Here is a 21,187-nt window from a genome sequence, read left to right as displayed (position 1 = left end):
GCGCATATTGAGCCTTTTTGATGATAAAATTATCAGGAACAACACGTGGATTAATTTTGAATTACTTTCCTGTGATATTTACAAACTCCATCCATCTGATAAAAGTGCATCGACAGTGACTGAATCAACGTCTCAGAACATGGCTTTTCTACTGTTGTTTGTTTTTTATCAAGGCTGGACTAAGTTTAGAATGATTCAGACAAATACTGAGATTTGGCAGGTGAAAAATCATCATTTTTAAGGCATTAAATAGGGTCTGCCTCCTACCCAAGTGGTTCTCTTTCACATAGTCTTTATTGCCATGCCTTGCTGTCTATGCCACTAATAAGTTTTAGGCAACTATTGGGATTAAAAAGTGACCCATGTGAAAGTGTTTAAGGGTTTAGTGTAAGTATTTCTGTTTGACAGACATTATGTTTTTCTTTTTATATGAAAACTCAGTTTGCGTATGATACTTAAATTATTCTACCTGTTTTCAGAACTGCTGAAGAACAGCACGGTGTGAATTACATGAAAATAGATGTTTTCTACAAAACAGACACAGTTTATTCCATATTGGCACTACTTAGCATTGCGCAGGAAGGGGTAATCTAATTTGTCCCTTAGTCCAAAGTTTAAAACATTGGTCACTGTCAGCTTATGTTACAAGCAATTGCATCAAAAGTTGTCTTAAACTACAGTCAATATATCCAAGCAAAATGATGTCAGTGCGGCTGATGTTTTTAACCTTAGTTCTGATCATAAACAGGATGGAGTCAGTCCTTTATGGTGAGTTTGTTGAATGGAATGTGAGTTCTTCAGCATTCTGATTAGCATCTCCATTGAATTCTGCTTTCCATTTTGTTTTAATTTGCCTCTTGCTGTACCTGAGATGTCTGTATTTGCATTGTATTGGAAGTAGTGCATCATACATCACTTCTCTTAGCACGCATGTCTAAATGACCTTTGCTATCTTTGTTTCTGCATCTTTTTTTGAGTATTAATTAATCAATTTTTTTTTTTAGCTCAACAACTTCATATAAGAGAAGATATTTATGAAATTGTTGTGGCCTGTTTATTTTTTTTAATATTTGTATGCTGGCAAGTGTCAGCATATCTTCGATTGGCATCAACTTGTCCAAAGACCATGTGTATATATATTTAAAAATTTAAAAAAAATAAAATAAAATTGGGCTATGTTCACACTGCATTAACTAATATAGTTTTTTACGGAATGTTTGCGATAGGAAAACTTACTAAGAGCTGAACTTGCTCCAGACTAGTAGAGACTAAAAGGAGCTGTTCTGTGATAGTTCAGCTCATTTTACATGAGCCTTTTGAACTAAGTTTAGTGCCTTGCAAATTAGAAGGTTCAAGAAATCCAGTCTCATTTGACTGTATTGGGAGCATTTGTCATTAGACTCAGGACATGTGAATTGTTATTGCAAAGAAAATATTTGTCTTGGAGTCTGTCATGCTAGATCTAATGAAGAAAATCTAACTCAGAGAGTTTATTTATACTCTTTTAGGGCACAAGTAATATTCTCACCAAACTTTGTGAGGGATATACTCAAAATATTTTCTAGATAATTTTGAAATACTTTTGCTGTAAATAAGCTTGTTGTATTTTCAGAATAAAGAAATGGGAGGCTTTAGGATACCATTTTTTAGGATCATAAACATCCTAATGAAAAGTAAAATAATGTTTGGATGGTTATCACTTGCCTATAAGTTTAAAAGTATGTTCAAGTGAACTACTTTATTTGCAGCAGGGTGTTCTGTATGACTTTAACTTGAAACATGAAACAACTGTCATTAATATTCACTTTGAGTAAAGAACAGCTTTGATAGTGTCTGTACTCATCCAACACTTCTCTTCATTCCAAACGCTGTTCATCACACTGAACACTCATTCTGTGCAACTGTTTGTTTTCAGCATAGGACAGATTCTACTTGGTGTAGCAATATGTCTTGAACAAGCGTCTAGCAATTATTGAAAATAATGTGATTGGTGAAAGGAAAAACGGGAAGCTTCAGGGGTCTTGAAAGGAGTTCATGGGACTCCAAAAGACCATATGGAAAATTTGACTACTTGAATACTGGCAGGAAACATGACGTGCAATGGATATAGGTGATAATAATTTTTTTTTGTGTCTGTAATAAATGATAAGAAAAATATCAATCCAGTAAAGTTTTCAAGTAAAGCAGAAATATGTTTTGTGTGATTTAATTGTGACACTGAATTAAAAAAAGATAAATCAGTCAAATCTAACTGCCAAAATTATTTTTTATAATATGTGGTGATTTACTTTAGCAACTATTGCATAATAGGAGTGGATCTGTAGAGCAAGTCAGTACAGCTGGTGATAAGGACCTGGCATCCACAGAGTGTGCATGTCTAGCTTTATGTGATTCTTTATTATTATTCATATTATTTATTTTAGTGTTGACTACTAAATGTCTACAATAGCTGAAGACCATTTTCTGATTTACCTTAATTCTGAGGGAATCCACTTCATGTGTGGTTGTTGAGGAGTGTCTGAAATATTGCTTTTATTATCGGTTTTAATATCCCATCACGATTCCAAGATTTTGATAAGGAAGAGAAAAAGAAAATAAAATGGATTTTTATCTTTATTGGCTTCCTTATTTGAGAAATTTCTATGTATTCAAAAGAAAATCTGCTCAGTGAAATATTAGAGTTTTGTTGCGCTAGCCCAGCTAGAGGTTGCTGTATTAGCCATTGTGTGATCTCTAATGTCAGTAACCATGAACAATTTTGGTTCCAAAAGTCTGCCCCCACTGTGACATTGCAAGGATCAGAGTATTGTGAGGTGTCCTTAAACCATGTAGATGCATGTACATATGGAAATTATTTTTATTTTGTCTAGTCGTTACTTGAACTTTTTGTTGCTCTTATTTTCTTTAGGTAGTCCAACATTTGGGAATTTATTGCAAAATAATATTTTGTGTTTCAGAACATGCGAAGGTGGGAGTTAAATACAAAGATTACAATTATGCTGTTTGTTTCACTTTATCAATCAGTGCATGTGCAATATTGTATTCCTTTCCAGCTATTTTACTTCACATATTCTTCCTAGGTATTTTTCAGACAGCCTTGCAGGTGTAAACCACACCAGTCAAACATCTTAGCAATTTTAGCAATGCTATGGTGGCCAGGGAAAATGAACTTTACACATGAACTTATGCAAACTTTGTAGATAATAAGCAAAGACTAGATTTTTTTTTCTCCATTAAATACATGCAATATAGTCAAAGATAACAATACAGTGAGTGGTGTAAAAAAAATAAAAAATCTTTAAAAGGCAGCATTTCACTGACTGTATCTAGAAAGAAAAAGGTAGGTGAGATTTTGGGGTTAGAAGAGGAAAAATAATAATGAATAATAAAAGAGAACTTTTATCATTGGGAAAAGGAGAAACCGGCTTTCCGGCTTTGCTTAAACTAGCAAACATCAGGAAGAATTATAGGTATGATTTAAACAAGAAAAATGTAGTCCATCATGACAAGACAAATACATTTCAAATGTATTTCAAAGAAACAAATCTTCTTGGAGACGTGCCTGTTTGAAAACTAGGGGTTATAAGCAACAATAAGTTATTTTCTGCTTTTGAAGAATTGGCTTCAAGAATTAGCCAACAAAAGATAGTCGTTCAAGAAAATCACCTCCAGTTTTGGGGGGAAAAAATCATCAAAGCTATTAATGTTAAACCAAAAGAAATAAACTCAGTGTATCTTTGTTTTAAGTTATGATGATTATAACACCATTCATCAGAAATTAGGAAAAGAAGAGCAAAGTCTAATGGCATGATTTGGAATTCTTGCCAGCAGGAGCTCATAGTCTGATTGGCATTCTAAGGGGATGGGATAGCCTCCGTATTGGAGATAGCACAGCCTGTCAGACCTTGCTTTATTTGAATGCTTTTTCAAGTGCTTTAGCCTGCACGTTTTTAAGTACACTTTAAATAGTTATATTAACTTCCAAACAGACCCAGGTATTTTATTTAAAATGATAGAAATTAGAATAATGCAATTAAGTGTTATGTTAGGGGAACTAAAGGATATTTTAAGATTCAGAGTTCTCCTGAATGCGTGAGAATGCTTAAGCAGTAGTTGCTTATATTCGAATTTCAAAATGAAATCTTCTTTTGAGGACACAACTACCTTGAGAAATGGGCAATGATTTGTTTGCCTTTTCCCCAAGTTAGGCATAAAAATTACAGTAGAGAAATGGAGAGTAGTAAAATGACAGAATGTAGCTTGTGTTTAAATACCGAACCATCCTGTGTTAAACCTGTTATGTCTCTTCATTGTCCCTTCTCTAAGAACCTTTTTTTCATGTTAAAAGCCATACTGTTGTAGTGGTTCTTTATTGAACATAGATGTTAATAGCAGTATTAGAAAGGCCTAATTGTAATTTCAAGAAATGCCAGCTCTTCTGAATCTTTGATGGCAAGAAATGGGCAAATCCTTCATGAGTAGAACATATAGTTAAGTCATACTCAGTTATTTTCTGGATGGTTAACTGTCAGGCCAACAACTGAAATTTCATCTTTTTACTTCTTTGATTTTAAACATAGGAATTTTCATATGACAGTCAGAATGATGTTTAAAAATGAACTTTTTTGATAAACAATACAATGCTGAGGAATATTTACTTACCTTATATACTCATTTTATATTATGCAAGAGTTGACATGTATATATATTATAGCAATAATATAAACAGTGTAAGAGTCACCTTGTTCTAAAAAGATATGAATGTTTCCTCAAACAGTTGAAATGCGAGTACATCTTGCTAAACATACCTTCTAATCTACACTAACTTTCCTTTTAAAACCCTTGCACAGTTTTAGATCACTACTTTTCCGTTCCGTTGTGGTCAGCATAAGTAGCTTTCTTAAACTGCAAATGTAGCTTGGAGTGAAAAATGCCTGCTGTGTGTGGCAAGCTATGAAAGGGGAAGAAAATTCTATAGCAACTGTTGTTAAAAGGACACATATCTTGTTTGGGCATAGGCTGTTTGGTCTGTTTGGTCTGAGTATTAGCTCTCTACTTTTCAGTATGGAGTCCCTACTGGGTTTTGATCGAACTGGTTTTGAAAGTACATTGTAGATCAATATGGAAGGGGCCATTTGATGCTGAAGTAGTTAAATATCAGTGGTGCATTCTTACAAAACTCGGAGTTTCTAACGGTACCCAGCTGTATTTGCAGAAACATGAATGTTACATGCTTCATGTCCAAAAACTTCTGGAGCTTTTTTGTTTATATTAGATTAATAGCTTCATTTTTAAATAGCAATCCTAAACCTCTCAGGATTAGAGTAACAATCTTGAAGATTTGGCAAATCTTTATTAGGAAAACAATGTATTTATTCAGAGTATGAAACAAATGAAAGAAATAAGTGTTAATATTTTGATATAACAATTTGATATTTAATGTGATTTCAATAAAGTTACAGCAGATAATCTAAAACTGAAATCTGAAATTTCTACAGGTTTCAAGAGATTTTTCTTCCCTTTAAAGTGATGAACTGGTAGGAGCTTTGTACCTATCAAATCAAGTTTTTAAAGCAACCTTACTATCAGTAGATTGCAATAATTGGATTGCTTTTGGATCTGAACCAAATTAGATCTAAATACATTTTCAGCCTTGGCTATTCTTTTTCTGAACCTTATTGATGAGGCAATAAATGCACCAATGCATGAGTGCTTACTAAATATCTGATGTATCCACTCATAAAGAGAAATATTTAGGAGACTAGCACAGCTATACATTAAAAATGTGTGTTGAACTGCCATTTCCTGGTGTTCTGCTACATGGCTCAGGCTGGAGAGTTGCTGCCAAGGAGAACTCTTGCTGCTCTCTCTTCCTAGGCTGTTATGAAGGCAAGAGCAGGACTGTTTTCTCTTTTACTGGGAGATAACCTCTCCTTTCTGTCTTTCCCACAACTTTGGGGAAAGTAGCAGTAAAGGCTTTGCTTACTCTTAATTTTTCTAAAGAGTATGCCTTGAAAATAATATCCTTTTCTTTCTTTTGTTCTAAATTTAAGGTTTCATAATCTGTTGTGAGTCATCACCAAGTCAGTTCTGCACTCCCACATAGCCTCTGTATTTTCATAAATCATTTGTTGTGTAAAGAAATAAATAAATAAGGATTCTTTTTCTAATTTGCTGCCTTGAAATTTTTTTGGAAGAACAACAGAACTGAGAAGAGAGTCTGCCCTCAGGAACACCATGTCTTGTACCACCATATCTCACTGGAGACTGTTTCATTTGTTTTGAAGCACTTTGAATTTGCTAAGTAGCTTGAGGTCATCTTCCTAAGACAAGAGTCTTCAGGAGCTCAAGAAAAGCTAATGCAAAGTGGGTCAGGAAGGCAGTGCTATTTAAAGTGCCACAAACGGTTCAAGCTCTTTGACAGATTCAGCATGTCCTGCACATGTATAGTGTTCACCAGTTATCTCTGGGGAAGCAGTAGGTGGAGTAACTGGGATGCTCATCTTGGAGATGTGATGGAGATGCTGTACCGAGATGGTTTTGTGTATCATTTCACGCCAGGTACTCTGTGAAAGGGAAAGGATTGTGTTAAGTAAATTTGCTTAAATATTGCTTCTAACTCTTCCTGGGGGATTTTTTTTCTAAAATCAGTGTTTCCTTAAAGATGTCAGAACATAAAGCTTAAAAGCAAGTTAAGCATGAACTTACATGCCTTTCTGAGTAGGATTGAACCTCTCTACAGCTTCTCAATACTTTCAATTTAAGTGCTGTGGTAAGATATCCAGAATTTGATTTTACCTATGGCAACATGCCCCTGCAAATTGAAAAAGAGGAAAGCTTTTCATAGGGTTAGAATAGGATTTTAAAAGGACCTGAGGGTGGTTTTACTGCTAGATTTCGTTGAATCATTCTTACATCATTTAAAAAGAAAATGCAAGATATAAAAAAGCATTTGAAAGTGATTTAGAGCTACTCTGACAAATTCACAAAGGTCACGTGCCGAGAATACCCTGTTGTATTCTAGAATCATGGAAGGTCCCAGGAAGGCAGGAAAATGTATGAAGTACCATGTGTGATTACAATTAACCAGGGTATGGGGTGGAAAGCAGTGGTGGTCATGGGCATGAATACATTTGTCTTCAAAGTGGCTAACAGTTGGAGCCTGACAGAACTTCTGTTTTATTGTCAGGAAGATCAATATAAGGAGGTGCCTTTGATCTCTTTTTTTCTTTTGAGTGTCTGAGGTGTCTTAGTCCATCGTGGATATTTAGTTTTTTGGGTAGTAAATCATCATAGAGTCAGATTTAAGTACATAATTTTGTTGGATTCCAATTTTTCATCTTACTAATCATTTCTGAACTGATGACTTCTTTGTTCTGTATACTTGGATGGGAGGCCTCTTGGATTTGTGATGAAATCAATTAATGTCTTTATTGCCACACAAATTTCTTAGTGTATGTATTACTATTCATTTAAATCTAACAGCTTCAAATATTTATCGCAAAGTATTGAAAAGAGTAACAATTTGAGAGAATGCTTGTCAGTAACTTCCAGTGCTCTGTGCGCTCTGTGGATAGCAAATTATAAATCTAATTAAGGGATAACATAGGAGCCACTTCAACTGTTTCTAAGGAATCTTTATTTTCGAATGGGTGCTGTTTACAGTTAATAAGATTTCAACAGATACTTCATTTTCAATGAGTACTTGTTTATTTTTCCATCATTAATTTTTTTTTTTTTTGTAGAGTGCTTGGTAAACTATGGACTATGTGCTTTCCTTGTGTTGTGATCATGTTTTATTTTACAAAATGTTAATCTGGTCCATTTAGATTTTTTTCTGAAAGCCAATGCTTGCGACTTTTGTTATAGTGGAAATAATGTCAAAATAAATTTAAATTTATTGCAATATTTTCCTGTTAAATGAGGGTAATGACTGTTGAACTATTCAAAGCAAAGGACCTGCTATCCCTCAAACTTGGAACCACTTTTTTGAAATATTTAATGGAGAGTAGTTTATAGGTAATATGAGCCAACTGTAAACCACTTGCCTTTTCCTTGCTACGTGTTTTTTGTAGACTAGCGTTAAAGTTTCATAAATAAAAGGTTCAACTGCAACATGTGTTCTGAGAGCTATTTAAAATGTATGAAGATTTCTTTGCTGTTGTCTGTGTTATTGTTTTTTTTTTTTATGCATATTTAGTGAGATCTTAAATCAACGTCTTTGTATACTGTAGTTAACATCCAGTGTTTTCCATTTAAACTCTTTTAGGGAGAACCTATAACTTTCTGTGAGAATAGTTTTGTGAAGCATCGTTCCAGTACTACTAAACAGTTCCTGGAAACTGCTGTTAACCTTCAGCTGTTTAAACAGGTATGAGATGGTAAAAGACCCAAATTGAATTATTTGCTTTGGAAATGCATCCCTACTTAAATATATATCCCTTTCTGTCATCTTATGAAACTCCAGGATAAAATAGAAGTGTTTGTGTACAGGAAGTCATCCTAGTTTTATTCTATTATTAAGATTTCATTTATGGTTAAAAAAAAAAAAAAAAAAAAAGCGGGGAAAAAAAAAGGGAAAATAACAAAATAACTCCAGGGTGCAGAACTGGGGCAGCACTTGTTCAGAGCCAGTCAGCAACTCCTGTAGGCAACAGAAATTGTGGATCTCCCAGCTTAATGGTGGAATTTCATTTTCAGCTTCTTCGGCTCATGACCAAAGATCTGAACTAAGTGCTCGCTTAAATTGGACTTCAGTAGCATTTTATTTAAAAACTGGATTCATACTGTAATTACAGCTTTCATTTCTAGGGTTTCTGAAGTAGGCATACAGAGAATGTCGCCAACACAAGTCATAGGGGCAGAACAATATTGTAGGAAGCATACTCTAACTGATTAAGGAAAACCTGAGACTCAAAGTAGTTATTTTCCTGCAAATACCTGGAATGATTGAGGCATGAGAATTCATTTTGAAGTAATCTAATGGACCCCTGTGAAGGTAGATTACCATAATAGATAAGAGAAATTCATTATATATAGGATTTCCTGATTTTTCAAAGAAATACTTGTTGCTAATCAGTAGTTAATGTCTGTAGTAAAGATTTATGTAGGGATGATAGGTCTTCAGTTGTAGGGAGAAGGTTTAACTTCACTGAAACTATGGGCTTGTCGGTGTGGCTCTGAAATTACTCATTATGTTTTAATATGCTCAAGTAAAAACAATCAGTTGATTGTTTATAGCTAGTTTTTAATTTTATTCACACTAAAGGAAATAATATATTACAAAGGATTAGGAAATAGTAACAATTTTGATGATGTGTGTGGTTTAATAGTAAACATTTTTTTTCTTTCTCTTTGTTGCGATTGTTACTCCCACTTCAGCTAATCCTCAGCCCAGCTGCATCTTTTATAGCTTTTCCCACTGAAAATGAGCTGTTTTAAAGGTTCTTTTCAACAGAATAAACTGTTTCTATTATGTTCCTGAAAATGACTAATTGTTAAGCAGTAAATAATATTTTAGAAGCAGAAAATGGGTGTGTAAAATATGTTTGGGTGCTTTTTGTGTTGACTGACAAGTAAGCTTAACTCATGTCATTTGTTGCTGTGGGTTCTTTTTATTGTTGTTTTTGTTCGTTCGTTTTTGGGGGGGGTATTTTTTTTTTTAAATCTTCTCTCTCCCCTCCACCTCTATTCTTCTTGGAAGTTCATCAAATTACCAGGAAATCACGTTAGGATCGTTTCCAGCTTCCTTTGTTTTTCGAGGAGTTGTACTGTTACTTGCTTCTGCTGTATTTCTGTCTTCAAGTGTAAGGAATTAATAGTAGCATGTGTCAAATACTTAGAGTGTCCAGGGAAACTATTAATTCATTCCTAGAATTAGCATGAATACTAATGTTAGAATACTTTGTTAAACAATATAATTGTAGGAATAATATACTTTGAGCTGCTATTGTTTGGAAATTCTTTGCTCCACTAAAGTTCTTGTTCTTAGTAACTGTTGATTCACTTGGAATTTTTACTGCTCCCTACATTTATTTATATGTATGCGTTTGACTGACATATAGCATCCTCTGTCTTCCCTCTTTAGCAGTATGAAACCTTCACAGTTTCATACAGTCTGTCCTTTACTTTTAGAATTCAAAAACATTTAAGGAATCTGAAGTTCTCTTTAGTCCTATAAAATCCAAGAGTAGCATCAGAGTAGGCATTTTTCATTAAAAGTGGTAGTCAGGAACAGTGTCTCTGGATCTGTAAGAGAATGCATTACTTGAGCTGATTTTCCAGGGACTATGGCTTTAAAAACGAGAGAAGAATGTGATATAAGGCACGCATGGTTCCAAATGCTATTTTTTTCATTTAGCAATTTAAATGCAACTCATAATAGTAAATGACTCGAAAGTATTGATTGCTAATACAGTTAGTAATATTATCACTTCCTTTAAATAATTTCAGGGGTTGGTGTTTGCTTTTTTTTGTTTATTTGGACAGATCTATTTTTCAATATTTGCATTTAATAGTCAATTAAACTAATCTTCTAAAAACTAAAATTCAGCTAGTGTCTCAGCCTGCTGTTGATAGAATTTTACCAAATGTTGAGTATGTCCATAAATCTTTTGCTAGTCCATGGTATGGAATGAACTCATAACTTTCCCCAAAGAGATAATGCCTTACAGTTCAAAGTATGGCTGTTTTTTCTTTTTCTTTTTTTTCTCAGCAGTAGCTAAAGATGTTCTTATCTCTGTTCTCACTGTGAAATAATCCAGTGATCCCAAAGAGGTATGACCATGAACCCAACCTGTTTGGAAAAACGCCAACTTGGAGTGAAATGAAAAAACAAGGAGTTGAGACAGAAGAGAAAAAGGACTGCTTATCTTTGTGCTTGTCTCATTATTGCTGCTGGAATTTTTCTATTCTTAGAATGTAATTTGTTTCATGAAGATATTGACAAGCATTAGATTGTCATTGACATTGTTTGGATAATCTGTAGTAATATATGACATAACCAAACAATTAATTTTGGTCAATTCCTATGTACCATTTAGTAACAGTGAATAACTCATATTTCTTGTTAGGAGGTGAACTGTGTGTAATTAGGAAAGTGCTTTCTCCCTTTATCTCTCAGTTTTGAGTTAGCCTTTTCAAAATAAATAAGGAGGGGCTGTTCCTGAAAGGAATTTTGAACCTTTAAAAATATTCTTTGAAGCTTGTTAATTCCTCAAAACAATGTATTCATTTCTTCTGAGAGGTTTAATCATTAGTTATCTTCTTTTGACTCTTTCTGATCTATTTGAATCATTTCATTCTTTATATATCCATAGAGATAGATTCAAATTCACATACTCATGCAACTGCAACCTGTACATAGGGATGATTATTGCAATATGTACCTGTAGTTGCAACTAAATAGGTGTTACTTGTGTTAGAACTTAAAAATCCCATGGTGTCAATCTGAACTGTTCTCAGTCAGATGGAGAGTCTGCCTTGGCATCATGCCCCACTTCATTTTTGCACTTGAGTGAAATGTCCTTCAAGTTAGTTTGCACACTGCTGATCAAATCCGTGCTGCTATGCCACCATTTCTGAAAACAAGCCACAGTGATTCTCTTTCAGTACAGGCAGTTTTCTATGATGTCCCCACACTCACTGTCCTCATAAGGTTACTTCCTGTAAAACATATCCATTGGATTTTTAATGGGGCTTGATTAGACGCTGTGGATTATCATTTCTTTGAAGTTCACGTGGTGAAATGTGTCCAGCTGTTTGTTCTGTGTACTTCAACTAGCTTTACTTTGGACCCATTGATGTGCAAAGCTGAAAGGGAGGTTTGTTTATCATTTTCTGTTTACGATAAGGGGTAACCTTAGGACTTCCAACATAAATCAAGGAATTCTTGTCTGTCTTTAATTGATTATGAGTTATCATAAACATATGCTAAAACTTTTTAATGCCATTAGGAAAGCAAGAAGAGCTTGAAAGCAATTGAAAGTAACTCTGAACAAACTGTTATAAGTTCACGGGCTATACAATTTTTACAAATTGTTTTTGTAAATTGTACATGTAGTTTACTCAATATAAATAAAAGTAGCAAAAATTCAAAGGAAGTAAGTGATATTGATATTTTTTACAGTATTTTGACATTTCTGCTGTTCTTGGTTGAAAAGTCCATATAAAATTATGTATTATCCGTAGGCCATATGTTATCTTGAAGATAGAAATTCCATCATAACATACATACATACCATTATAGCATTGTAAAGAAATATAAGGACCAACCAAGTGTGATTTTTTTTGTTTTTTTTTGTTTTTTTGTTTTAGTTTATTGATGGTCGACTATCAAAATTAAATGCAGGAAGGGGATTCTCTGATGTCTTTGAAGAAGAAATCACAACAGGAGGATTTTGTGGAGGTACAGAATTAAAGCGTTTTACTTGATGCTTTTTCTCTGAGAGCTGTTTAACATGATGCCCTTATACATTTTAGAAGTCATTAATGTTTGTACTGTTTCAACATTTCCATTCATTCCTGAAAGGTTTTAGCCTTCAACGATTGACTGCTGGGATGAATAATAGTATGCATCTAGTTGTGTCAATATAACAAAAGAGGATATTTTGTTTTAATCCAGTAAAACAATACTTAGGTTTTAAGATGTGATCAAATGTGTCACTATGTCAGTTGCATTTTGTCTGCACATTTATACTACCTGTTAAATTCTTTGCTAACTTCTTAAAAACAATCTTCATCTTTGTGCTGCTGATTGTGTTCTGGATAGTTAGGTTTTAAAAAACTTACCCAACTTTTTCACATCTAATTATTTCTGCAGTGCAAAAAGCAGTGGTTTTTGTTCAGATAAGTCAATTATCTCTAGCAAATGTACTACTGAAGAAAAAGAAATTGAACCTTGATATTGATCAACTGTATGTCATCTGAGAAGAAATATAGAAATACTTGCCTTCTTCATTAAAAAAGTATTTTTCCTGGTGATGTTTCCAACGGTTGTGTTCACTGACAGTTATTTTAACGCTTTTCACATTCATCAGCTTACAAAGTTAACCAATATAGAAGATCGTGTGCTGAATCAATTTCTGATTATTGCAGGATTATTGCATGGCTCCCTGTTAGACATTTATATACCCTATCTGCTGTATTTCTTTTTGAGGCACTATATCTGCTTTCAAAATCTTGGATCACAACATGCATGACAGCATGAGAACTATCTTATGAAAGCAAAGTAGAAGCTTCCTTGATAAATGGAGGCTCTACCAAATCCATTGAGTTGCAGATGGTAGCGACGGATGGGCTTTCTTTGCAGGACCACTCTTACAGGGGCATGTTCCCAGGGCAGAGAGCATGAGATGGTGTATTAGTTCAGAGCAAGCCTCACCTTCTGCAAAATGCCCTCATTACACTCAGGGTACATGTCCTTTAAAAGGTTTTCACTGCCTTCTCCCTCCCTCTGAGTCTTGTGCTGTATGGTCTAGCACGGTTGGTTTTTTTTCCATGATTAAAGTGTGATTAAGTTAAACAGAGATTTGCTTCCTTTCTGTCAGTACAGCATAGCTTATGCTACTATGTAACCATTGAGCATCTGTTAGTAAGATAGGTAATAGGTCAGTATTTAGTCTATTCGCTCACTGCAGTTAAGTGTCAAGAGTCCTCAATAAAACTCCATTAGAGCAGAGAGAAAGTTTGATTTTTGGCCATGTACTGCGGCTTGTGAACCACGTCTCATCTGGGCAGGAGTGTTCGGCCTCAGGAGCCCTTCTCACTTGGATTGCACTGTGTGGTGACTTTTCAAGTCTCTTGAGCTGTATATTGCCAGGTTGTGGACAAATTGCTTAGGGCATATATTCAGTATTTACATAACTGCTGTCTCATTATCATTATGAAGTGCAGGGCTAACAATATGTATGCAATTGAAGGTGACATTTTTGATGCTAATGGCGTAGAACTATGATCTTTTCACAGAGTTGAATCCCATGCATCTTATCAAATGGTCCAAAGTTTTAAACATACAAACAAAAAAAAAAAAAAAAAAAAAAGAAACACCAGAAAAATAAATCAACCAACCACCACTAACACCAACAAAGAAAGCCCGTAGATGACACCCAGTCTTCAGGAAATTCATAGAACTTTAGAGAGCTATAAGCTGTCAGAAGGAGAGTTGAATGCATTTTAGAGTAGAGAAAGTGTAATTTTAAAATTGCACATTCAAATGGAAAAGTTTTTTTTCAGTTTTCATTTTCCCACATATGCCACCATAACTAAATCAATAGAGAAAATTATACCGGAAATTGGAAAATATTTTTATAAATAATTTGTTTCTGTATTCTGATCAAATTTTATTGCCCTAAATGTGAAAAGACATTCAATAGCCATCTTTTTTTACGCTCACATCTTCTCATTCTCATATTGCATGCTTTTTCACACTACCTTCCCTGGTAGTTCCAGGGAGCCAAACAGAAGAAGTAAAAACTTAGTAGTGTTTGCTTTTGCTTTCTCTTTGGCATTCTTAATGGAGTTTAGATCATAATAATCATCGATTTCTCTCATTTCTAAGCCTGTTCTGCTTTCACTCATGCTAACCTTCCTGAGAGTCTCTCTATGTCAAAATGGCTTATGTGGATTTTAGTGTCATGGGTGAAAGTTGTACTGCTTGGTACAACTGCACACAGTTCAGTTTCTCCACCTCACCTGGCATAGAAACTTGGGAATACCTCTTATTCAGTTAGTTCTCAGTCACATTTTAGGAACTGAGTGTGATTTGGTTTTCCATTAGCTCATGCAATAAATCTACCAAGGCTTTACGTAATTAATTTATTGCAAAGCTAAAGTTTTGTGATGTCATTTTAGAAGTCTGTATCATCACAGATGTATCAATATGCTCCTTGAGAAACTGCCAGTCTCCAAAATTTCATCATGTCAACACGAATGTCTTGGTTGCGGTAACTCACAGTACCAGAGTATTCAAGTGATTCATCTCCTCTAAAACTCACACAGAGTGGGGATAGGTGTTCAGCGGAATCATGTTTTGGAAATAGTATTCATTTTTTCAACAAGAGCTTGACAGAATTTAACCCTGCGCTTGGTGGCATGGTAGCTCTACATAAACCAATAGCTATTACTTGCCTTATAGTTATTCTTTTTTCCCCTATAGAAAAAAAAGTAGATACAGTTAGCATGTTGCAGTGATTTTTCCTATGCGTAAGTACATGATGATGACATAATCTTCAGACTTTTCTCGAGTGTTTTTTCCTTGGGATGGAACCATCTGCATTTCATGTCATTGTCTTACTTGAAAGGTTACCCAGTGGGATCATTATTCTTGAACACAATTCATTTAGATATTCTTTCCTTCAATTTGGTTTTTTCTTTTCAGAATTTTTAACAGTATGTTATGCTTCTGTAGTTTTAATTTCTCTTTGCACTTCAATTGGAATTGAAAAAAACATTGTGAAAAGGTAGGAATTCACAAAGAAAACAGAAAACATTAAATAAGTTTTTTTTTTCCCCTTACTATATACATATTCTTATCTTTAAGTTCTTTGTCTCTCTGGAAAGAACAAAATTAATGAATAATCCTCTAAGAGAATTTTTAATGTGGACTTTGAAGGGGGCTGAAACATTTAAGATGTTGAATATATGTTTGATTTTGTTTTTTTCTTTTTTTTATATTTTTATTTCAGGAAATTCAAGATCTTACCAGCAATGGATGTATACTGTGAAGGTACAAATATATTGTTGGTTAAGTAATTGATTTTTGGAAAAAAATAAAAATAAATAAAAATATGTATCCTTGGCAGCTTTCTTTCTTCAAAACTTTGCCCTCTTCCTTATATGTATATAATAAAAAAGTTTGTTTGTTTGGAAAGAAAACATATAAATATAACATGTTTACTGTGGGAGTGAGACTCAGTACAGTTTGATATGAAGCTTCTCACTTCTAGTAAACAGCATATAGTTAATGTGGGTTTGTGCAATTTGACTAACAGAAGATACTTGGTACAACCCTGTTATTCTGCAGGATTAGTCAAATATATTATTTTAGATAAATAGAATTCTTAGGTGATTAAACATGATAGTTATTTCAAGTTGAAGTATTTTGAAGTTACATAATTTAAGGTAGGAACGCAAGATAAATAGCTGTAACTTCTGAATTGATTTTGATATGGTAGCAGTGAATAAAGAATGACAATACATCATCCTGTTAGAATGCATTGATAAAAGCGTCAGCTCTGATAATGACGTACTGTAACCCTTGTGTGTCTGCAGACAGTAGGCTGTGGAAGGAACACAGCTGTGGCTGTTCTTGCCTCTTTAAGCTGTTAATTCTTTTCAGCACACTAAAATTGTCCTGTTGTCTTAACTTTTAACTTAGGTCATAAATGTTATTAGCATACTATGTTTTGTTCGTTGCAGAAAGGCGGTGCACTGATCAACACAGCAATGACCAAAGCCACTCCGGCTGTGAAAACAGCATACAAAATTGTAAGACATCTATTTCAAATAAATTATATGTAAAAATGCCTTCTCTACCTATCATCTCTGATTCTTCCTGAGTACTTAAAAACTTAAGTGTTTTATAAATATATTGTAGAGAAACACTTCAGCCTGCCAAATACTTTCAGCTTCATTCATTTTCTCAGTGAGCACTGGCTTTCAGAATTGATTTGGTATCTCCCAGATAGGTTATACATAAAATCAGGCATTTTCGAAGAATCACTGTGCTGTTGTCACATTCATAGTACTTACTTGAATATCACTTAACAAATTGATGCACAGCTGTAAAGTCTTTCTTTCATGGTGAGAATGTCATCAAAATATGGACTCTGGAAATAGAAATCCTTGTTTGCACTGTGGTCTGCTGACGTAGGTCATGCATTGCAAAGTCGACATGAGTCTAAAACATTTCATAAATGTTACATTTAATTGTAAATATGGACTCACAGTATGTAGTTATATAGCATATAGCTTTAACATGTGGTAGCAAGTCTTTTTAATTGAGAATGTTGTTCAGGACAAATGGAGTCCTGTCTTACACAGATGTGATTTCTCTTTGGCAGTATATGCTGCCCTATTGTAAAGACATGGTGAAGCATCAGTAACGCTTTTGTCTTTTGTTTCATCTGCTGTTCTAAAAATTGTCAGAATACTCACACTTAGCTGGATTTATTGCTTTGAACTTAAAAATATCTTGTTTTAAAATCCTGTCTAAACAACAAAGCATGTAAATTGTTAAGGTATAGCGAGCGTGAAAAAATCCCACAAAACAAAGCAAAGCAATAGTTTAAAATGAAATGGGAACTATTTAGGGGTTAGATTTTAAATACACGAGAAAAGACTTTTGGCTTCTTTTTTGCTTTTCCAAATGTTCCATTAGTCGAATGCATAATAAGTAGTGCTGAATAAATCAGATGATTAGTCTACACCAGTGTACTTTAAGTAAAGTTTTCAAAGAGAATTTTTAATTTACATCGGTTGAAAAAATAGCAGTCATGAAGAGAGAAACAGGTAAATAAATCTACTTCATATCTTGAACTCATTCATAATTTAAGAAATGGTTCATTAACAGGTTATCTGGAAATTATTCTTCTGTGGTTTTCATTAGCTTAGATTGTGGTTACGCAATCTTATCCCAGCATTCAATTTTGTTAAATGTCCTTGATAAGATTTTTTCAAATTGATCTTCTGTTCGTTCCAGGGAGCTGGCAAATTTTTTGAGGATCTGTGTGCCTGCAGTATCGTCATGTATTTTCTCACACACCTGCACTTTGTGGAGCCTACCACCAGAGAAATGGCATAAGCATGTCCTAGTTGCTAGATAACTGTCCTTGAGTAAACAATGTGATTTGTGCCATCCCTCAGAGTTAGAACAAAGTTGCTCCTAAATGCATCCAAAAGCTGTGAATGCGAGCTGGAAAGTTTAAAGTGGCTCTCAGGTTAGCATCTGCTACATGGCATCCCACTGTGCTCTTACTGAGCTTGTAGATGTATGATTTAAAGATGAAAACAACTCTCCGACCTCTTGAATCAAGAAGATGATTTTTTTTCATCCAAATTTCCATGTACTGAAAAAATAGAAAAATAGTTGATTTCTGCATATTTTGGCCACTAACTATATTTTATAGTGTTCTATTTTCAAGACAACCTTGAAAACTTTTCTGGCTTTTTCCTATACGAGCTATATCCACGTAAGAAGAACACACTTTCTATTAGGCTTAGTTTTCTTTGTTGTTTTGTTCCCCTCACCTATCTTTCTCTCCTTTTTTTTCCCCCTCTGTCTTTCTCCCTCCCTCTTTCTCATTTTTTTTTTTTTTTTTCCCCATAAGAACATGGTATTCTGTATTGATAATTCATTTCTCTATTGAAGAACAGTCTTGATTCTGTTTTCTATGCAACAGTGATCCTTAGCTGCCTATTTTAATACATACACAATTCTGCCCTAAATAGCAGCACTATTCTGTTCAGCAACACTGGGCAAAATCTCCATCTGCATATGAAATCACTTCATTTCTCTTAAGATTGATGTTGCCCTGCAAGTTGCCAGACTGGAACACTGTAGCAGTCATCTTGAAAAATCTTAACATTTTTCCAATGTGCCTTACTGCTAAAAAAGCCTTTGAAATTTAAAGGACCGTTTCAAATAAAGGCGTGAGTAAAGGCCATTTTCAGCCTGTCTTTCGTAATACCGGAGAATTTTTGAGCATGTGTGTTTTCACTGCATTGGCATGCATGTACTGAAAGAGCCCTATATATACTGACAAAGCATGAATATATCAGATATCCTGACAAGGCACGCACAGCATTTGTGAAACAGGTAATTGTCCTTTATAGCATCACGTGTAAAAAAAGGAAATAGGTGCAATAAGTGCGGCATCATAAAGTGTGTTGCATGGCTACAGAGTTACATGCGGCCTTTTAATTTTCTAGGCAAAAAATCACGCAAGGCAAGGAATAAAAGAAGTGAGGAGTAAGTTGAAACATAAGGTACGTAATACACTTCTACACTCTTACCTTGCTTCCTGTATGCTTGAAGCACATACTTAACAAATCACATGAGATTTGTGTTTTTAATGACTTTTGAAATATGCTTAGCCCTTTGTTCAACAATACATTTTTCATAACGAGCCCTCTGGCAACTATCTGTCATTCTATGCATCCACTGAATAATCTCTTTATTGTTTGCATATTTTATCATAGAACAACAGAGGTTTTCAAAGATGCATTAACAGGATGTATGTTTTCATAAAGTTGATTGCTTTGATATCACAATTGTAGCCTTTGCTTCAAGCTGAGAATTTGCGATGGAAGAGCCTTGCAGTGCAGTGTATTTCAGAAGGTGTAGTTCTCTGGCTTTCATAGGATATGTGAACAATTGCAATGTTTAAAAATGAATGAACAGTTTCATTTTACAAAAGTAATGTTGCAGAAATATCAGAAAAGACGTTTTGGGCATTTTGCAGCTGCTTTTCCTACTGAAGATTTTGTTTCCGCTTGAGATTTTTCTGTAGAGAGAAGGAAATATTTTAAAAATATATTTTATTCTATTTTAAGAAAACTTTCAAAAATATTTCCTAGAGACTTGAACAATCCATCTTTTAAATGACGATGTTGATAATTTGGCTTCACGAATAGCTAAATTTGATTTTCTTACTACAGATGGTATTTTCATGACAGTAATAGATTGTGGCAAGATAATTTTGAATGCTCTCTGCATGCATAATATGGAGGACCATATTATGTGCAGATAATGATTATAAATGAAGGAATTTGAATCTGTTTTGTTGCATAGGAGAGTGAGGAAGATTATCGAACTTGTGGTGCTGTTGCAGTGCAGAGTGCTCCGGTCTACACAGTGCATAGTGAGAAAAGAGAGAACTCAGAAAAGCGAAGACTTGCACAGGTAAGAGCCCTGAAACGTCTGTCCTACTTCACATGCATGCGAGGAAATTTTTTCCAGTTAGAGTAATGCATCAGTGAGTATAAGATTATTTCACTGTCTGTGTTTGAATAGCATGATTAAATCACAGTGTTTAAAGCAATACTTCTGTCATAGCATACTGCTCAGAAGCAGAAAAAATGCTATTCGTACTTCATCTCTGCTGAGAGGGGAAAACCCAGGAGATTTATCAGTATAGATCTGAGATTTAATTTGTCTTAAATCTGTTTCTGATAAAGGTTTCTTGTAGCAAATATGCTCTGCTCTATTCACAGACCTGTGTTAAGCCATCTATTTTAGTTTCTGGTAATGGAATACATCAATATTGTATTTGTAATAAATTGATCTGGCAGTTGCATGACTTTTAGCCCTGTTCAGAAAGTTATAATTTGTTATTTTGTTAATGAGCCAAGTAGTTAATACGATGTCAATCTCATCCTTTTGTTCTCCAGTCTGCTCTAGTCCAAAATTGCAGTAACAGGTGTAACGTCCCAACTTTGGCAAGGGTTTTAATGGCTCTGTGTTCATTTTGACAATTTTATTCCAGACTTATCAAGAAAAGAGTTTTCATAATACTTTTTTACTTGCAAGGAATGTGCATATGTATGTATTTTAATGTTTGGATATAGATTTTGTATTACAATGTTATCGCATGCTTTTAATGACACAATGAATTTTTACATGTGGGTTTTTAACACATATATCTTCCTCAGATACCAAGTATTGAAACTCAATCCAGCTGATTGTAATAGTATTTTCTTTTTGCTCTTGAGTGCAATGATAAAAACTGAATTGCCCTTGTAATCAATTGAGTTTCAAATTAGCTTTGTTTTATTCGTAATGAATACAAAGTCAGTGAAGTTCAACATAGAATTGATGCAGATAATTGCTAAATAATGCTGAAATTGTATGTTAGCATTAAGTCATGATTTTTAGTGGGGTTATAAATAATACAATGATCTTCTGCATTGAATTATTTAGGCAGTTTTTAGTTTGTGCATGCTTTCATGATCCCTTTCAAGCTAGTGATAAAGTGTCAAACTGTGTGCCCTCGCTGTATTTTTATGTACAGGCAGCTGGGGTGCCTCCCTTCTTTCAGAAACTTGCCTGCAGCACATTCTCTTCACTCAGTATCCGAACAGAAGATATTCTGTGCTATACGTATGGCTCTAGTACTGTAGTATTAAAAACAAGAATGGGTTCTTAAAATATTTGCTGCTAGTAGATAACTCCTTTTAAAATACAGCAACT

General features: G+C 34.3%; 1 protein-coding gene across 2 annotated transcripts in view; it reads left to right on the top strand.

Annotated features, from left to right (window-relative positions):
• DENND1B (DENN domain containing 1B) overlaps positions 1–21,187 on the top strand; it is a 145,089-nt gene that overhangs the window by 101,032 nt on the left and 22,870 nt on the right. For both annotated transcript variants that reach the window (XM_042873578.1, XM_042873577.1), the window contains 6 exons: positions 8,270–8,371; positions 12,316–12,406; positions 15,684–15,724; positions 16,417–16,485; positions 18,928–18,984; positions 19,790–19,900. In XM_042873578.1, the coding sequence (XP_042729512.1) occupies positions 8,270–8,371; positions 12,316–12,406; positions 15,684–15,724; positions 16,417–16,485; positions 18,928–18,984; positions 19,790–19,900 (471 nt within the window). The remainder of the gene's footprint in view (positions 1–8,269; positions 8,372–12,315; positions 12,407–15,683; positions 15,725–16,416; positions 16,486–18,927; positions 18,985–19,789; positions 19,901–21,187) is intronic.

Source organism: Lagopus leucura, unplaced genomic scaffold (genome assembly GCF_019238085.1).
Source record: "Lagopus leucura isolate 7727_CA_CO unplaced genomic scaffold, USGS_WTPT01 Super-Scaffold_100009, whole genome shotgun sequence".
Classification (NCBI taxonomy): domain Eukaryota; kingdom Metazoa; phylum Chordata; class Aves; order Galliformes; family Phasianidae; genus Lagopus; species Lagopus leucura.
This window is presented reverse-complemented; position numbering and strand designations above follow the sequence as displayed.